This window comes from Maylandia zebra, linkage group LG9 (genome assembly GCF_041146795.1).
Source record: "Maylandia zebra isolate NMK-2024a linkage group LG9, Mzebra_GT3a, whole genome shotgun sequence".
Classification (NCBI taxonomy): domain Eukaryota; kingdom Metazoa; phylum Chordata; class Actinopteri; order Cichliformes; family Cichlidae; genus Maylandia; species Maylandia zebra.
In genome coordinates this window covers 20,780,992-20,800,438 of record NC_135175.1, presented here as the reverse complement: position 1 = coordinate 20,800,438, position 19,447 = coordinate 20,780,992, and the positions used below count along the sequence as shown (strand labels likewise).

Sequence of the window (19,447 nt, the reverse complement as noted above, 5' to 3'; positions counted from 1 at the left end):
AATGTGAAATAAGCTGAGAGATTTAAAAAAGTTTTGAGATGTGTCAATAAAGTAAATCTTCCAGGATTTGAGTCTGGAGACACGGCTATGCTGAAGCGCAAAACTCAACACAAAAGCATCAAGGTTACACAAATCTACACACACAGCTATTTGTTACCAAGTTAACGATACAGCTTACTTACACTGGCACAGTCCTGTCGAGATGGATCATCATCTCCACTGGTCTGCTTGTTCTCATCGTGCTGCGCGCCCATGACACAGGCATCCCTTCAAGCCGCAATCATCTACTTTCTGACTTTTGTTCTTTCAGATCCATTCCCACTGCCTTTTAGAACAAGAACAGCCGTTCATGAAAACAGCAGATTCGAACAGAGCCAAAAAGCACACCGTTTGGCTCCACAGTCGGCAGGTGTCTGAAACCAGATCCTTGACCACAGACGAGCAACGGCGAAACGGGGAACTATCCAGTCGTATGGCTAATGTTTCATTCATTAACTTCCATCGATACCTTCTATCAAATGCACACGCACTAATGTTCACCAGGCACACGCTAACATTTTGCTTGGTAATCACGAGAAAGCAGTTGCACGACAAACTAGTCTCTTTAGGCATTTTTATACAAGTTTTTTATTCACAATGTTAATGGGGGAGGTCAACGTGTCAGTTAATTTACTCTCTGGCTGCTTTGTGCTCAGAGCTGACAGACTCACACTCACACACACACACAAAAAAAGGGTCCAGCCTTTGTAAAATAACAAAACCCATGTTTATCAATGTGAAAGCAGAATATGAATCGTTGTCATAATTAAAGTAAAAAAGTCTTTAAGCTGGAATTAATAGGAGATAACAGGATGGGTGTTTTCTGAATGAGCAGCATTGTTCCACACACACACCTATAAAATGGACAGTCAGTATTTTAACACTTTTGTCATGCCCTTTTACAAATTTTAGGCACTGAGTTTCAACATTCAACACAAACATTATGACGCACAAGAGGCACAAAAACAAAACGTGACATTTACAGACAGGATTACAGGAGAAACACGGCGTTCTTTCAGACTTCAGGACGGTTTGGCTCTGAACGTGCAGAGAAAGAAACAAAGGAAGCCAAGCTTCATTTCCTGAAAAAGGCGTTGCGGGTGATGCTGTACAACAGGTGATGAGGCTTTCGCTTTGGAGGTTCAGCCAGTGAAAAGACCTGCTGCTGAGGCACGCTGGTTGGGATGGTGATGTGACGCTGGTGAAGTGGGTGAAGGTTTTGGTGCAAGTTTTGGGGGTGTGGGGGGACAGAACCAGAGTAACCAACATCTAAAAGGTGCAAAAAACAAAACAAAAACAAAAACAAATGAGTACGTAAAGCAAATTATACAAAATCTTTATTTTTTTTTAGAATATAAAGTCAAAAGCAGCTTAAAATGAAGAAATATTTTGTCCTTACTTTTGATCTTCCCCTGTTTGGCCCTTCTGGCATTAACAATCGCCCGTCTCCTTTGCTCTTCGCTGATATCAATTCCTGCCAAGGCACACACACAAACACATCTTCAGGCCAAAATATTTACTACCCACTTACTCAGAAATCTTTTTACCCTGTTCACCTTTCACTTGACATCTCTCTACAGTGGCTGCTTGTATTCTCAGTGAAAGGAATTTGGCTCGACTCACCCATCTCCTGGTCCTCCTTGACTCTGTGCCTCTCCTTGGCAAACGCTTGTAACCACCTCTGCTTGTCCTCGGCCTTCCTGCAGCAAAGCGCACACATAAACTCCAGAGTGGAGGAGTGGCGCAAGCGCAGAGCGTTCTTCAGGGTCAGTCCCAGGTCCGCGTCCCGTCCGTCGGGCACGTCCACCACCTCAGTCTGGTCCATATCCAGTCGTCCACGGTAGTGAAGCAGGTCTCTGCGCAGCACGTCTTTTTTACAGTAGACCAGCTGATGGTCGAACAGGAAGAAGCTGCGCTGTTGCATTTTGCCTTGCCGGACAATTCGAGTCAGCTCACCAGAGTGGATCAACTCTGAGCTGCGCTCTAACACATCGGATCCCTGGGACAACATGTTTCCAAATATATTCAGCCAAAAGATTTGAGGCAGCATACATCCAACACTATGCTGAACAATTAGAAACAGAATTAAATGTGATTAGAGGGCATATTCACCTCCCAGTGCAATATGGCGACCTGCCAGTGAGCAATGGTGTCGATACTCTCTAGCCGTCTCTTCCTCTCATTGATTAGACTGGCGACATTCTTCATAGCCTCATATGCTTCGCTCACTCCGTTGTGGTCGCTGCATTAAATCAACAACACAGCAGTGAAAACAGGGCCCGCAGATGGAAAAGCACATTTCCATTAACAGTGAAACATCGCTTCAATCTCACTAATGGAACAGTAAGAAATCAGTAAAGTAGTGGGATGGACAGAGCTAACAGTGAAGCTAACAAATAAATAAAATATAATCATAATTTATTTAGTGACTTAACTCCTTCCCCCATAAAGACAACATCTGACGCCCTCTTTGTTAAACGTTTAACAACTATTAGAAGAGGTTCTGGATTTTTCCAAGGTATCCCTGGTAAGCTGATGCACAGTCATTTTATTCTGGAATATATTAATCAACACTGAAGGAGTTTGTTTACGGCCGACACTATGGAATGCATGCTACAGGTCTTTAAACAGTGCCTGAAAGTACCTGTGGTCTTTGGGCGTGTACTTGAGCAGTTCTCCTAGCTGCAGAGGGTATTTACAGATCTTCTGGACAGGTGTGAGTAAGAAACCAGCAATAGAGATGTCAATCATCTGCTGGAGGAGGCGACAGGCCTCAAAGAAATGCTTATATTTTCCCAACTTCATTAGCCGCTGCAGCTCAGCACAGGCTGCGGGATGAGTATTACAGTACTCCGAGTAGAGTATGGAGAAGCCTTCCCCCTTAAAATAAAAAGACAAATGATGATCAATCATTCAGACCAGAGTTAACATAGTTAATTAACAGCATTAAGTGCAGCCACTACCTGCTGGAGAAAGCATGAGCCTATTTCACTGAGGTGTGGCTGGTCCTTGTTGTACTTCTTTTCTAGTTCTCGGAGGAACTGCCTCTGAAACTTGTAGATGTCTTCTATGTTGCTGAAGATGGTTTTCAGCTGCAGCTCGGTGAACATGTCAGGGTGTTTCCGGCACTGGCGGATATAACCCTGAAACATAAACGGCATCAGTGTTTGGGACTGAGAGAAAATATGACATGACAACAGTTCATATACTGGCCAACAGGTGGTGCTGGAAGGTGGAATTTAAAATTCTTGGAAACATGAGTTTGATTATCAGGGATTTTGCATTTCTTGAAAACAAGCTTATTACAAATGCTGCTGACACTGACTGGAATTCAAGATGTAAATCATCTCTAGATCAAGTTAAGTGCCAATGTGAGGCACATAGTTTAATCCAACTGTTTTCAGTGTGTGGAGTGAGGCTGATGCAATCAAGCTGTCCTTTATTTCATAAAAAAAGAAAAAATCTAAAACAAAACAAGACACCTTGGACCATTTTGTCTTTGTTGTTATTGAGTGGTGAAAGCTGTTGGATGGTGGGTGGAAGGTAAACTTTTGTATTTGGAAGCCAGGGTATGCTAGAGTGCTACAAGTCTGAGAACCACCAGCTTTGCTTTGAAACCCTTACCTCACAAATGTCTTTCAGGTGTTTGATGTAGATGCGCTCCGTATTCATGATTTCTTGAACCACATTGGTTCTCATCTGCTGCCTGTGCTGAGAGCTGTGTGTGTCTCTGGGAGCTGGATCTTCCTGGTCTGCTACACTCTCCACACTTTCAGCACTCGAGTGCTCCTGATTCACACGCACCTGAAACACATTCACCACCGACACAATTGGACCTCCTGAGCATCATCTGAATGATCAGAAAGCCTAACTTCAAGTCGCAAAAAATATTCAGCCAATGGTTTCTTTTTCCAGTTGCAAAACTTAAAATAAAATGTTAAAGCTCATATGCAAAGTGGCATAATTACAACAATAGATACTTAAGCCACAAGAGTCTTTTGAGGTTTAAGTACCTTTTATATCTAAGATCTGTCCACATCACTTAGGTAACAACATGTGCAAGTTTAACCAGCTCCTGTTCACCAACATTGATTCAGCTACAAGCAACTACACAGCAATCCTCACCTGCCTGTCAAAGAACCTCACCATGGTGACCGCCTGCCTAATTAACACTCAACTGTCAATCAAGTATGGTCACTACAGAAACCAGCCGCGCCCCTTCTTCAGAGGGCTGCTGGGGTTTGTTTGGAGCTAAGCCAGTTTGAAAGTCTTTTCTGTGCTGCCAGAAAGCAAACACAAATCAGACACACGGGTCAGGAAGTCCACTTACCCTCACAAAGCTGGAGGGGAACCAGGCCTCTCTGTCGGCCCCCCTGCCCCACCACCAGTCCTTATGCGAGGCCTCCAAGACACGGATTACATCTCCAGCCTTGAAGGCCAGCTCCTGCTCCTCCATGGTCACATGGTCCCAGAGAGCCTCAGCATAAACTGCGTGGCCAGAGCTTATCCACTGAGCAGCACACAAACAGATAAGATAAACATACAATTACATGCAGGCCAAACCCATGTCTAACATGTAAGATTATGTATAGGCTTGTGGACCAAGCACTGGTTGTGTGTTCTGCTGAACTGAGGCCAGACATCTTGGAAATGGGCACATTAACATTTGTGCACAGCTGTTTGTGAGCCAGCAGGGTGGCAAGATAAGTACGGCGTCAGAAACTAGAAGCACATTTTTGGAAGAGATCTTTGCAAGTGTTGCAACGTGACAAGATTCCCTCCCTCAACCTCACCTCACTGAGCACAGAGAGCTCCACCCCTGGCTGGAGGTAGGGTGTCACGTCAGTGAGCTCGTCGAAGCTGCCCTCCTCCTCCTCGCTCACGCTGTCATCGAGTGTGGCAGAGCACTCTGAAACACCATCTGCAACATGTATGTAGAGATGAAAACACTGTAGGGACCAGAAGAATCTCAGCAAACTCTCAACAAACGCAGAAAGAAGCCACATACACAGGAAAGCTTGTGCCTGACTCCATATCAGCATTTTCCTGCAACACACTTATTGACATTCCTACACTCCAGTTGTCCCACAAACTAAATTGTTTAATCTCTTGTGAAACACAAACAACCCCAGGGGCACGTTCAGTCTGTGAGCGGTGTGCAAAGTTCTGCTGTTTTCTGTTTCCAAGGTATTAAAAAGAATTAGAACAGTATTTAGTTCTTATTGCTCAAAACTGCCTGAGAACTTGGGTAAAATCTACCCTTTCATAGGAAGTACGCATTTTTCAGTATACGTTACTCCCCTACTGGATTTAAGAGAGACCAACTGCTCGACTATGATCTCAGCAATTCTGCTATATAAGCGGAGGGACAGCCATGCAAGAATCAGGATGACTGGCTAAATTTGGTTAGCAGTTCAGCAGTTGTAAACAGAAATAGAAGATAGGCCAGGGAGGACTGTTAGCACAAACCAGTTTCAGTAATAAAGATGGGAGAACTAAGGCTCAGTTTCCCAGACATGGATTAAGTCCATGTCTTTTGTTTTTCTTTGTCTAGGACACGAGGCTTAATCTATGTCTGGGAAAACTTTCATTAAAAGTCACTGGCTGACTCTATACGTTTGATTTTGCTCCATTTCTTAACTGAAAGAAACAAGACTGGATTATCTTGTGATTTATTGATATCACTTAAGTGATGGTAAACTTATTAAGTACAGCTTCATACAGTCATTATGCTCAGAGGTAGCTAAATGAAAACGAAGGGTTTCCTTTAAACTGTTCAACAGGCTTTAAGGTGCGTTTGCTCTACCTTAATGGTGCAGCAGCTGTAATGTTTGAACACCACCAACTTTGTGTTACATTAGCACAAAACAGCTCTCACCGCTGAGCACCCTGTGGAGTCTACGGCGGCCTACGCGGTCCAGTCCGATGGGGGTACTCTGGGAGAGAGCGGAGGGTCGAAACCTGGCAGACACTCCTCTGTAAGGGGGCACCTGATGGGAAGGGATTGGTGGTCGCGACAACGCCTGCAGAGAGGGCGAAAATGAAAAAAAAAATTGTCACACAGAACTAACAGACAATACTGTGTGCAAATATAATCATCAGCTGCTATTTATTCTCCCCCATATTCTCTGAGTGCTTTAAGTATTACAAAAAGAAGCGAAGCCTGTGTGCATTTGGTTGAGATCCAAAAAAAAGAGTCTTTATGTATAAAGACTCTTTGAAGCATGACAATATATCAAACTGGAGAATGCGGGTGATGTGGTTTTGTTTTATTATGCCTGATATAAGTGTTTATTTATTTTGCCAGCCTTCTCCCACAATTAATTCAAAGACTTTACAGCTGGAAAATAAAAGAAACCACAATATTTACCAATTCTGCCCACTAAAAATTGCTTGTGTGCCTTTGCAATTTTACCATAGACGTTAAACTTCTACAGGAAGACAGACAAGCTTGAAGCTGGTGAACCAGATTGGGAACAGATCTGCAACTTTGTTAGTGATTTCTTCTTCCAACTTTCAAAGAGATGTGATCTATGAATTCTTCATCTAGGGTCAGACTATCAACACGGTTCTGTTGTATGTACCACTGTTTATTTTTAGGATGCCATTTAGAAGATTCAACGGTGATCTGATTCTGCTTAGCTTTTTGAACACACCCAGAAATTTGACAATTTAATCAGATACCTGAGCAATGATTTTGCTCACTACTTGTCTTAAGTGTCAGATTTGCCTCACTCTTACTTTGTTTTCTTCCCCAAGATCAAGTTCAAGTTCATGGGTTGCTACTGTGACACAGTAGAGGACATCCAATTGTCCAAATGGTCTGACTTTACTTTGACTTTCAATCAATAACGACCAAATTCAAATCAGGTCTTGCTTTTACTTTAACTGGACAGAGTAACAACAATTTTTAAGAAAGAGTCAAAGAAAGATCTATAACTAATGAAAACAACTAAAGTTTGAGGACTTTTGCACAAAATGTATAAAACCTGTAAAAGCTTACAGTGGGAAGGTTGTCTTCCTTCAGCTCAGCATCAGGAGGGAACAGATCCACTGGTCCTATCACAGAGATGGGCCGCTGCCTCCTGGCCTGAATGTCCCCATTCATGCTGCAGCTTTCAGGGCTCTCTCCGTTCATGTATGCATCATTACCAGTGCCGTCTTTACGCTGCAGTGGATTTGCACTCCTTTCCTCAGAAAGAAGCTCTCCGACTTCCTCGGGGATGGAATGTTTCCTGGAAAGCAGCTGTCCATAGTCAGAAATGGGCCGTGGTCTCGGGCGCCCCCTTTTTTGTCTGGACTTGACAGAGGATGTTTCCGTGGTAGGTGTGGCTTCATCTGTGGGAGATGTGGGGGATATGGGTGACTCTGAGGCGGATGATGGAGAGATAGGTGTGCTGCTGGTTGACGGGGAGAGCTCCTCCGTTTGAAAAAGAGCTTCTTGTCCTTGGTGGTCTGACGTCACCTGTGAGATCAAAGCAAAAAGTTGGAAACTAAACTGACTTTCCCTTGTCCTCCAACCTGCACTGGAGAACAATTATCTACTAGGAAGAACATCTGTTAATCAGAAACAGAACAAGCTACTTTCAGCTGCTCCTTTATTCACAGAAGAGGGTCGCCATCACGGGTAGCTCCTCATGTTTGATTTCGCAGTTTTTAAATCGCCTTTCCTGAAGGGCCAAAAATTTTTTCGGCCATCCCAAGATCAAATTAGGAACCCGTTGCTTGTTAGATGAATGTGTAAACCACTACATTAGAGAGTAAAATTAAAAACCATTAGAGTTAAATGCAGAAAGAGCTTTCTTGGAATCAGAGCAAAGGTGTTTCAAAGCTTTATCTCGTGAGAAACATTTTTTATCAAGTGAAAGGACTCTTGTTGACGCAGTAAGAGGCTCAAAATACTGAACACAATCAAACCAGGGCTTATCATATTCAAACAAAAACTGCAGCAGAAATTGCAACAATACGAACAAATAGATGTTACCACACTGCATGCATCTGAGCAGGTATTATATATTTAAGAGTCCATTATTGGGTAAGAGTTACCCACGGCGAAGTTATTTCTCCAAATCTTTTTAACCAGCAAAGCCAAATCTCACCTCCTGCTTTTCTCGATCTGGGTCCGGACCCCGGCAAATACACTGGAAGGGCACACAGTAGGCTAGCACCATTGTGAAACGCAGACTAACACACAGGCTGGCTTGTGGTCCCAAGGCCAAGTCCTTAAAAACTTAAGTCCTTAGGTTTTTCAAGCCAGTAACAGCCGCTCGATGTCTGATGTAAACAAATCTGTTTTTCCTGTTCATCTTTCAGGAGAAAATGTCATCCATAGGCTAAAAGTCATCTTGCTAAAATCATCTCTTAATGGTCCCTGTCTACTTGATGGTGCTGCTTGCTGTTCCAGGCCCAGTGCTCATGGCGTTGGACTTTGCTCCGCTGGGCTGCATCTAGAGGAAAGGGGGAGAAATGAGGGCTGTACGGACTCATAGCCTCCAACCCTCCCACAGCAACAGGACTTGCTGCTTTGCGCAAGGGCCACTAATCATAAATAAAGCCTAATCATTAACTCTCTGAGCTCCTTCGGCGTGCCCGTCAGCATGGAACAGCTGACTTCACCATGTGACTCCACAGCATCAGAAGTGCGCAGTCACAACTGACAGAAAAAAAGCAATGTGAATCGATGGCGTTATTTATTTGACACTCAAGGGGACTTTGGACAGGATAAACCTCTCTCTCATTCGTTTCCTTTTAGCATACGTGCATCCTACTGACAAGCCTCACGTCAACACAAGTACTTATCTCAATTTGCTGGAATCCTGCCAGATTCAAAGATCGCTCTAAAGTGGGAGAAGTAATATTTCACTTCCCAAGACAAGGGTCAAAGTCGTTCAGCTGGCACCTATAAGTCACCACTCAGTTCTGTATGATAAGAAATCGAACCTTTCTTCTGTCTTTCAGCACTTCTTTAAACCCAAACAGTCATCCTAAAGATATGAACCCCATGCTCTTCTGTGAATTGATAAATAATCTGAAACATGCTTGTTCTTGAGCAGTAGATTAATTTATCAATAACCAGCTAAATAATCGACAGGCGAGTTGCACAAAAATAACATCCTAATTATTACTGTTCGACAACGTGTTAAAAGGTGTCACATCTGTTAATGAGCATGGAAAAGAGACATGCACACACACACAAAAAAAGACATTACTTCAGGTTGGACTTCAGATTTGCAGCCTTACCTCATTTGGTGATGCGATGCCCTCAGTCTGCTCTTGTTGCTGTGAATGTTCTCTTTGGCTGAATAGGGATGAACTGCATTCTACCATCTGCTTATAATCACTTGTTGTGGCTACAGCCGGTGACTCATAATGAGCAGAGATATCAGGTAAAGTCTGCTCTGTTGTCTCGGGGGGCTCCCAGAAAGGGGCGCTGATAATCACCTGGTGGGGTTGTGGGCTGTTGTTGTGTTCAGGCTGGGGCTGGACCAGAGGAGTGTGCTCGACAGACGTGGCCTGAGCCGTGACGAGCACGGGCCGGCGCTGTCGCTCATTGGTATGCAGGAAAGGGACACGACGAGAGTAGTCATCATGGAGGCGGCACGAGGGGGACATGGGAGATAGAGGTGTGGAACTCGGGGAGGGACTTCGCCTGCGTCGCACAGTTAAGTCAGTCATGCTGCCGACTAGCTTCAACATCGGTGGCTTAGTCTTAACAGGGCTCTTCTTGCGTGTAATACCTTGGCCCCGGAGATCAACTGAGGAGGTGCTAGAGGTCCTTTCGATGTTTGTTGTCCCATTTGATATGCTAGTCCTCAGGAGGTCTTCCTGTGGGGAAGGAGGACCTGGAGATGGCGCTTTACGTCTAAATAGATTGAGGTTCTCTGCACTTTTGCTCAGTCTGCTCAGCACCTTCACATTTGTGTTGTCACTTGTATTCTCAGTTTGAACATCGAGCTTTGATGTCTGATCTGATTTCTGAGTGGTATTTGCATTGCTTCCTGCTTTTCTCCCATTCCCAGAGTCAAATAAAGTGATGCGCCCCGCTCCATACGCTCTCCTGATACTCCTGGACAATCGCGAATTGCGCGCAAGACCATCCCCATAATTATCCTCCTCATCGTAGTCATCATTATCTGAGCCGTACTGGCTTAACAAAGCCAATGTTTGGCCTGTAAAACTTCCCTTAGAAACAGTATATCCTTCAGAGCTCTTTGAATGATTTGCTAGATCCGCTACACACAGATTAGAATTATTTACAACTATGCCATTAGCCCTTTCCTGATTGGGCAACGAAGGATTATCTCCATCAAGGTTGGATGCCCCTCTGGTCTGAATACCCTGAAGCACAGACGACCGCAGTTTTTTGAAGGAGTCCACAACACCTATGCCTGAAAGTCCGCTGCCTTGGGCCGAGGTCGGATCATCTGCATTTGGACTTTGAGCAGTGACGGTGCCCTTCCTTGAGTTAGAAAAAAGCCTCATAATTCTTGAGGAGTAGGGCTTTCCTTCAGGCTGACATGAAACTGAGCTGGACCAAGCAGAGGAGTTGATAACATTCAGTTTGCTCTCATCAGAGTGAAGACCAGCACTCATTGGTTGCACCTGGGCACCATATCCAGACAGCAGGTATGGGACTGCACTTCTTTCAGCGTGGTTCTGGGATGGATATATATCACTGAGGGGTCTGCTCCGGATCAGTGGGTCAGTTTTTGTATTGTGGAGTTGTGAGAGAGGGTCTTCGCTTGCAGACAAGACCCTGTCCTTTTGTCCTGCCTGCAAAACAGAGGTTAATTTAAAAATCTTTCCATTTTTCAGTGCTTTTCAAAGTTCACAAGAAAAAAAAATACAATTAATAATCAAATTAAGTTTGATCAGCTCAAATAAAATGAAAAGACTGTCACCTGAATACATTCTAAAGCTGTGTATCATCTGTGTTTTTGCCTAAGAATAGAGGAAGTGAATCATTAGGAGTGTGAGATTTTACTGAGCATGCCTCATGTATTTGTCCTTGATGCTGTATTTCAATGTCCAAGGCAAACTGAGGCCCAGGCTGGGGGTGGTGGTGGTGCCAAGTTCAGCTTTACATGTGTGTGATTCAGGACAGAGGCTAATGCAGCTGAGGCTTTGAAGTGGGGCTTTGTGAGCGTGACTAAGCAATGAAGCCTGCTAATCCATTGTGATTAATGCAATAAATTGCCCAGTTTTCTCCCGAATGCATAGAAGATGAGGTGATGGTGAAGGCTGTATGGTCTTCAAATCAGTGACACTTTTCACCTCATAGCACATCATACTAAATCTATAGCTGAACTCTGAAATATTTCATACATAAAATATAGAAGTCTCCATTTTATTTAAAAAAATGCAAATGTTTAGTATTCTTTTCAGTCACAAATAAATAATGATTTTACAGCACAATTTTCTTCATTTTTAATGTCCATAGATTAAAAATGTATATGTAGACCTGATCTTGATTTCTATGTAAGGAGCTAGGATGACATACAATGATATTATAAACTAATAAATAACCAATTATAACAACTGGTTATACACTGAGACCAAGGAAAGTTTAATTACAGTTGAAAAGAACCAATTTATGTAGCTGTTAACATACACAGATAGTTATTCATCAAATATAAAATCTACAAAAATATACTCATTATAGTCAGTTCATGTATTTTGCTTAGGAGAGCTCGTATGCATGCTTTATTGTTTTACATTCGTTACACTAAAACTATTTAAACAGAGGAAAATGTCAAAAATAGCCAACATGAATTACTCTTAACAGGATGAAGACAGTCTTTTATGGTTTGAAGAGAGCACTGCCTTCAGTTTTTGTTGCAGGGATCCTGGAATGCTCCCAAACTCCCTGGCTGCGTGCAACGTTAAGAGCAGATGAGCTTTCTCCGTCAACCCCTCAGTGGAATCTGCTGTCACTTCAACCAGCTTGCTTCATTGCTATGAACACTTATGTAAACACAGAGCCACCGCTGCCAAGCACCGCTGCTGACAGACAGTAAACACCCCCCCACACACACACACACAATCCTAAACAATGCGCTGCTTTCAAACTATTGCTGAATTGTCTTCTTGTGCTTTCTCCTCCACAGCCACTGAGGAATCACGCAGAGCACCAAAGTGGACCCCCCCCCCCCTCCCAAAAAACAGACAAGATCGATTATTCCATCTGCTTTCCAAGCAGAAAGATAGGAGATAGGGAAGGAATGTCTTCAGCCTCTGCAGCTTGTTTTTGTTTGGAATACTCACCTCATGCTATCAGCAGTTCTAACAAATGCCCTATCCTTTAGTACCTTTACGCCTTCTTCCTGCAGTAGGACACCAACTGTCACAGGCCAGTTGGCGTCGCCTAATGCTTGGCAGTGGCATTAGTCAGAGTCAAGCTGACACAGGTGGCTACTGTTTCACATGCTGGCAAAACAGGCTTTAATCATCAACAGCGTGTGTGCAAGATGCTTTTACATTGCAGTAAATCTACAGTAACCATGACTTTTGCTGCATGCATCAAGATAACAATGTTAGCTTTGATGTGGATATATATTTAACACCCAATAGCAATCCACACTTTTGAGGTTGCAACAGGAAGAGGATCCTCTGCCAAAACAAACATGCGGCGCTACCTGCCGTCGGGACCCCTTGGGAATAAGGAAGCAGCTGAAAGCAGCATGTTACAGGGGAAATATATAACAGGCTATTTTCATAATCAATTAATAGCTGACATTAAATTTCAATCGGACTTACTAAACTTTGCTGCAGTTTTGTCACATTAATATTCTAAATTTCTTTAGGGTGTTTTAGGGCATCCATACATCCATCACATATTGCTTTCTATATTTATGCTTTTTATTTTGCGTTAATACATTACATTTTCTATGAAAAGGTTTGATACGCACCTCCAAACACATTTTTTCTCAGCTTTAACAAGTCTTTGACTCATGCTTTATCTTTCCTTTTAAGTTAGAGGAAATATCGAAACAACAAATCCTGCCAGTAAATACACTCCTCGAGCTCATAAGCATGTCAGAACAACCAGACAAGCAGTACTTACGTATGCGCTAATAAATCACTTTCACAACCACAAACTTGGTCATGCTGCCCGAGTACCAGAACCACCGCTTTTCTCCAGCTTCCTCTTGCTAATCTGTGGATGGGAGCGGCACACTGGGGCCCTGGTCCAGAGTTAATTAGGAGCTGAGGGAGGATCTCCCCCTCCTCACTACCACGAAAGGCGGCCAGCTGGATCCAGTTTCAGATTAGACTCCCAGGATGAACATGCATCCACATGCATAAACACAAACATCCATACATGGGCACAAGCAAAAATGCACTTAAACCCCCCCCCCCCCCAAAAAAAACAAAAAAAAAACAAAAAAAAAAAAAACACACACACACGTACGTGAGGATCCTCTCCTGTAATGTATGGCCTTTGTGCATAAGCTTGGATACTGCAGCACATATACACATAGAGCACGGAGAAAAGCATTGAAATGACTGACTCCCTTCCTGTTTGGCTGGAAATCTCCAGCCGTCGGTTATGTAAGTATTTACAAGAAACAAGCGTAAGAGACTTTCTGCCCACAGTTCACCTCTGCAGAGGTATGCCCCCCCCCCCCCCTTGGCTAAGCTAAAACTTATTAAGAAGACAAAATGAAGTCAGCATTAAACTGAAAGACCACCAGACAGACGGTATCAAGGGAAAGTCTGATTTTTCATTTTCTTCTCTCTGGCTTAACCCTGAGACAGACATCACCCTGCAGCAATGTCACTTTACTAGTCTTCCATTTGCCTCAATGGAAAAAAAGCTGTGAGGAAGAGAAGACTGTATTCCTCTGGACTGAACAGACTGGCTGATTAGCTAAATTGGTGTGCGTAAATGGGGTTTTGTGAAACGTAAGCTGAGCATATGTCGAGTGCAAGAGGAAAGAGTTCAATATATTTGTCTTTCTCTTGTTGCGAAAGGATTTTTGCAAGATTAAGCAACTCTTGACAATATTCTGTATGTGTATGTGTCTATATAGTAAAGTCCTTTTTATGCTTGTGACCTGGACTTTTATTCTGCTTTCAAGCTGAAAAGAAAAGCTTCAGCAAATGGACTCAGAAGGAAGTCTACTGTGTTTGGGATCAGTGTATAGATGTGGGAGTGGGTATAGCTTGTTTCTTTTCCATTCCAGGCATAATCTGATTAGAGCAGCTCTACCACTCTGTGTTCAGAACTGGTTTCATCTATAGGCCGATAAGGAAGATCACCAGGTGACTCGGCATTGACTGAGCGACATCTAAAGCCTGTAAATGCCCCCCAGGATTGCATGGCGCAGGGACACAACACTGTAAATCTTTAGTATTTGATGTGATTATGAAATACACAAAAGCTCATGCCTGGATCAGCTGAATTTAATCTATGAGTTCAATTTAAAGGTTAAAGTCTTGCATACATCTGTGACCCAGTTCCTCATTTTTGATCAGGTCATATGGAGGAGAATTGAAGAAGAAACCACGCCCCTTTTCACAGAGCGTGGGAAGTACAGGTGGACGCCAAAGCAGGGAGTGTCACCACTCTCACACAGGCAGCCACTTACTCACCTGATCAAGTGAGGACTGTCATAGACACAGACTGCCAGAAATCTAATACCACACAGTGTAAAAGGCTCAGTGAAGACAAAACACCACTGAGCCTGGTTTCAAGGGCCAGCAGTGTAACCTGACAGCACCGCAAACCACAAGGCTGGACCATTAAATGAAAACAGAAATGTAAAAATGTAATAAGCTTTTTTAAACTACAGAAAGATGAGTTGTAGGCGTTGTATTTTATGTGTCATGAGATCTGGAAGAGAAAGCGGACTACAGTAAAATTATATTGTAGTCATTTGGCTCTGCTGTAAAATTACTGTTCAGGCCCACAATAAATCAGAGGACTCTGGCCTGCGCCTGATTTCACCTCTACAAGTGTCTGTGTGGGACCCAAGTTCATTAAATTGGAGTAAACTCTCCTGCGGCTCAGTGTAGCTCAGTTAGATCCGCAGCAGAATCTGGAAAACAGGGAGTCACGAAAGGGGATTACATCGAGCACTTTTTCTAAGCTCATAAAGAACTAGGGGCCTAACTGCTTATTTATTTCTGCATTAATTAACTTTCTTCGGCTCTTTGTAGTTGCTGGCCCTCCAACTCCCCCCTCCTCTTCCTCCTCCTTCACCAACTCCCTGCACAGCCTGGCATCTCCCACATCACTATAACAACCACGGCTGTAATGCACCACAATATCCCCCGCACCCCGGTCCCATTTCAACTGGTAGCACAACAGAGAAGGTAAACGAAAAAAGAAAAATCACTGCAGCTGTAACCCAAAACCAAACTTCTAAAATCAATTATTAAAATGAAGAGTACCAAAACTTCTGCTCACCCTGCTCATAGTCGCTGATGTTGTCCTCCTGACCTTTTCTCTCTCACGCACATCAACGGAGCAGCTGTTGTAGTTATTTATCCATGGTGTCGGAGCAGTCTCTCGGACCTCCAGGCGCTCGCTGTGTCGCTCTCTCGCTCCCCTCGCAAAAACATATCGCTCACAAATAATTGAGAGAAAAAAAATAGTATGGCAGCTACCTCCGTTAACTAGTCACCCCCCGCAACATACTGAGACAAATGGCTGGCTGACTCCTTGAGCTAGCACCTTAAGCTAGCTCAAGCACGGCTCCACTGATAAAACTTGTGAATTGCGCAAGCTCTGTGGTTTCTTATTTCGCTTTCACCAACCGGCAAAACTCGTTGGTGTGCAAGCGACTGCGATGATAAACACTGAATCATGAAATTTCTCCCGACCTAACTCATGGGACACTCCTAATGTCGCTGGTGACTCCAAGTTAAAAGTGGACTCTCTTGGAGGATCGTGCTGGCGAGCATCACTAATGCACTTGTTGCTGTGCTGTTACAAGGGGCGGGGCCATCGCGAGGTTAAGCTCGAGGTTAGTGGTTGACCACAGGGCGACCATTTTGGTTTGGAGCCAATCGCAATTCAGTAAGTCGTCACCACCGCAAACCACGCCCATTCCAAGGCTCTTCAATGAAGTTAGAACACAGAAGAAAATGCTTCACCTAGTTCCAGCGTCTCTCCGACGACTAAAAAAGACTCGGCCTTCCAGTTGGTGTTGAACTGTCTTCCTCGTGTCATGCCAAGCAATTATTGTCACAGATATTTCTGTACCGAGCCCATCCCAAAATACCAGAAGAAGAAAAAAGAAGGGACTGAGTGATTGTCGCTCCCCTTTGTTCTGAGAGAGTAAACAGGTTACAGAAATAACACAGAGCTCAGTCAACCTTTGTACAGTGTTTAATATCACTGTTTGTTTTCATGTGATCAATGCTCACATGTCAGCAGAATTTCATGTCCTAAAAACAAAAAAGAATAAAAAGAACCCACACAGAATTTCAGAAGTGCTTGGAAAATCATGATGTTTAATAAAAGTAGCAGTAGATGGTGTAAAAGCACTCAAAAACGTGTCAAAGTTTCCTATAAAAGCTTTTAAGGAAGCAAGGAATGTAAAAACAAATTCCTCTTTTGATTGCTATATCTGTTATAGAGCACAATAATCCTGGGTGACTGTCATCCGTGTTAATGTTTAAGAAGAATTTTGAACCAGCTTTCTTGTGTAGTTTAATCTACAACAACCAGTTCAATCTCAACAACACCCTCACTTGCTTTACATGTTAAATTTTAATGAGCAGTGTAAATGCCTTATATAGAAAAGTGTGTCGTTAGCTTGGTGGAGAAGGAGTCACACAACAGCATTAAAATACTGAAGTGACAATTCACATTTATACAGTACTTGAATAAATTAGTTACATTATACCATTGCAACAGGCATTTTAGACTTAAATGTATGTTTCTTCCTGTTAAAATTGAGTTTTTCCTTCCCACTGTCGCCAAGTGCTTGTTCATAGAGGCTGTATGATTGTTGGGTTTTCTCTCTGTTGTTGTTACACAATAAAGCACCTTGAAGCAACTGTTGTTGTGAGTTTGTGCTACATACATAAACTTGAATTTCATTTAATTAGAATTTGTTGACATGTTGAATCCTACTGACTTGTACTGTTCTTCTGCATTTTACTGTTTCTAGTCATAGTAATTATAAATGATCCCTTAATTAAGCCTCAAAGATCAAAAACCCAGAGAATGTAGTGTCGTCATCCTCATCAGCAAAGAGCCCATTAAATGGCTCTCCTCCAACCACCTGCAACCACACCTTGTCCCCGATCCCCAGATGCAGCACAGCTCCCCCTGCTGCCTGGTCCTCGCTGCCCTGGTAGTTGTCAGTGGTGTGGATGATTTTTGCACCGTTCTTCACGAGGGCCACTTTCACATTTCGGGAAAATACAGTGATGTGGTATGTGAAGAAGTAAGCACCTGCCGCGGAGCAAGTGAATCTCCCTGTTTGTGGATCGTAATGATTCTGCTCATTGTAAATAATCTTGTCAAACCGGATCGGTGCATTAGCTGCTGGGAGTTTAGTTTGAGCACTGAGTCCTACGGAGAAAGCACTTTTGGAAACAACAATTTCGTCTCCCTTTTCACCCCTATCGCCCTTTTCACCTCGAGCTCCTCTATCCCCACGATAACCAATGTTTCCTTTGTTACCTGGAAAACCCATGTCCCCTTTGGGACCTGGCCTGCCAGGTGGTCCCAATGGCCCTGGAATGCCTCTGTCACCTTGGAGGCCAGTTTCCCCTTTTTCACCCTGTGGTCCGGGTGGCCCTAAATGTCCTTCAGGTCCTGGGGGCCCAGGGAGCCCAAGCTCTCCTTTATTTCCTTTGAGGCCAACAGGCCCTTGCACTCCCTGTGGTCCCATTTTCCCAGGAAGGCCCCTATCGCCATTATCTCCTCTTTTCCCCTTGAGCCCTGCTGGACCAGTTGCACCTGTAAATAATAAGCACACAATAAACCTTCTTTGAACTGTAGGTATGGTGTTTACAGTGCAGTAACATATTGCAAGTTACATACAGTGCAAACATTTTGATAAATTGCATTAATAAATGACAGTGGTTGTGACTCCATTTGCAGATAAATACACATATAGGTGCACATAGTGTATCGTAAAGACACATACCAGGTTCCCCTTTGTCTCCCTTGTGCCCATGATTGCCTGCTAGCCCAGTAGGTCCAAGTTCACCTTTCCAACAATGATTGATGAATTATAACGTTATTATAAACTGTGAAGGTGGCACCTAAAACATGCAAAAATAAATAAATAAATAAAGTTTCTCTTGTAAACTTACCTCGATCACCTTTGTCACCTCGGAGTCCGTCGCGGCCATCTCTGCCAGGCATGCCATTGTTCCCGGGATCACCTGGTATTCCAGGATATCCACAGACACAGCCTTTACTTTGGGTTTCTTGCTGTGCAACACATCTGAATGCCAAGACGAGGAGCAGTAAAGCGATCCTAAACCTTGTCTGCAACATTTTACCAGTTTTACCTGTCTAATGAAATCAATTTCCCACAACAAATAAGCCTGAAGTCTCAATCTAATGCATAGCTAGCCTTGTTGCAGCACGTTTAACTTAAAAGCTGGCATGCACAATGAAAGAAGAAAAGATATCAGCTACAGAAAACACAAGCTGAGAGACAGTTTCAGACGAGATTGACCTTAGACCTCTCAAAGCCATTGGTCTCTTTGTTGTTTTTGGTTTACTCATTGAGCCTGCCACACTGGTCACACATCACCTCTTCTCCAGTCTAGCCAAGGCTAATAATAAGCTTACACTCAAAGAGCCCTTGAGGGCCACACATGCAGAAGGCCACATAGTTGACATGAAGTGCCTATATAGTGAAGCAAACAAGATATTAACCTTAACCAAATAATTACATATTGAGAATATATGCTGCCACACCAGAAGATACCAAGTTTTTATTAAGCAATTAAATAAATGGTACTATGAATGGACAGTAGACTGGCTGTTAATAGCAAACTAAAATGTCAGTTAAAGCATGTATTTCGCATATGTGCCATTTAGCAGCCAAACAGATGCAAGCAAATGACCCCATAAACTGGATCACTGAAATAAACGTGACCTTTTGTAGTCTAAACATTACATACCAGGACACTTCAAAAAGGCGTCACTATAATTGCATTTTGTTAAGTATCAAAATGGATCAAAATGGACAGAATAAAAGGATATGAAGGTTACACACACTTTGAAGTAGTTCTAGTCTTTGTTCTTACAGTGGTAAGATCATCTATTAAAGGGCGTTACAGGAGCAGGGAGGGATTTAATATCTGACTGAAGTCTACTCAGCAAGGCAAAGGTTTGCTGGCACACAGGCTTGAATCAGAAACAAGCAGCCTAATCATTATGCTGCACAGCATATGCTTTATTAGATTGTGTACAGTGAGCAGAGAAGAG

General features: G+C 43.2%; 2 protein-coding genes across 5 annotated transcripts; both read right to left on the bottom strand.

The window, feature by feature from the left end:
- Positions 1-609: 609 nt before the first annotated feature.
- spata13 (spermatogenesis associated 13) lies at positions 610-15,974 on the bottom strand. Of its 4 annotated transcripts, none has more exons than XM_004546670.4 (13): positions 15,452-15,974; positions 9,280-10,812; positions 7,043-7,504; positions 5,918-6,062; positions 4,833-4,960; positions 4,370-4,549; positions 3,664-3,843; positions 3,003-3,182; positions 2,684-2,919; positions 2,152-2,281; positions 1,663-2,038; positions 1,439-1,513; positions 610-1,308 (listed from the first exon to the last, which is right to left on the bottom strand). In XM_004546670.4, the coding sequence occupies exons 1-13, from the start codon at positions 15,458-15,460 to the stop codon at positions 1,115-1,117; spliced, it is 3,828 nt and encodes a 1,275-aa protein (XP_004546727.2). In that variant the 5' UTR covers positions 15,461-15,974; the 3' UTR covers positions 610-1,114. The 4 variants fall into 4 exon arrangements, with proteins under 4 accessions (XP_004546727.2, XP_076744258.1, XP_004546728.2 ...); XM_076888143.1 differs by lacking the exon at positions 15,452-15,974 and adding an exon at positions 13,103-13,361; XM_004546671.5 differs by lacking the exons at positions 9,280-10,812; positions 15,452-15,974 and adding an exon at positions 8,139-8,555.
- Positions 15,975-16,359: 385 nt separating this feature from the next.
- Positions 16,360-18,688, bottom strand: c1qtnf9 (C1q and TNF related 9). Its single transcript, XM_004546669.3, has 3 exons — positions 18,319-18,688; positions 18,150-18,212; positions 16,360-17,959 (listed from the first exon to the last, which is right to left on the bottom strand). The coding sequence occupies exons 1-3, from the start codon at positions 18,503-18,505 to the stop codon at positions 17,190-17,192; spliced, it is 1,020 nt and encodes a 339-aa protein (XP_004546726.1). The 5' UTR covers positions 18,506-18,688; the 3' UTR covers positions 16,360-17,189.
- Between the last annotated feature and the right edge of the window lie 759 nt (positions 18,689-19,447).

What these genes read in the sequence shown, in the direction of transcription:
- c1qtnf9 (XM_004546669.3), bottom strand. Translation starts at nt 18,505, where the DNA reads ATGTTGCAGACAAGGTTTAGGATCGCTTTACTGCTCCTCGTCTTGGCA. An exon ending in AGGTGACAAAGGTGATCGAG is followed by an intron (nt 18,213 to 18,318) that starts GTAAGTTTACAA and finishes ATTGTTGGAAAG; the next exon opens with GTGAACTTGGACCTACTGGG. An exon ending in GGGAGACAAAGGGGAACCTG is followed by an intron (nt 17,960 to 18,149) that starts GTATGTGTCTTT and finishes TATTATTTACAG; the next exon opens with GTGCAACTGGTCCAGCAGGG.
- spata13 (XM_004546670.4), bottom strand. An exon ending in TCCCCTCCAGCTTTGTGAGG is followed by an intron (nt 3,844 to 4,369) that starts GTAAGTGGACTT and finishes AATGTGTTTCAG; the next exon opens with GTGCGTGTGAATCAGGAGCA. An exon ending in ACCTGAAAGACATTTGTGAG is followed by an intron (nt 3,183 to 3,663) that starts GTAAGGGTTTCA and finishes TTTATGTTTCAG; the next exon opens with GGTTATATCCGCCAGTGCCG.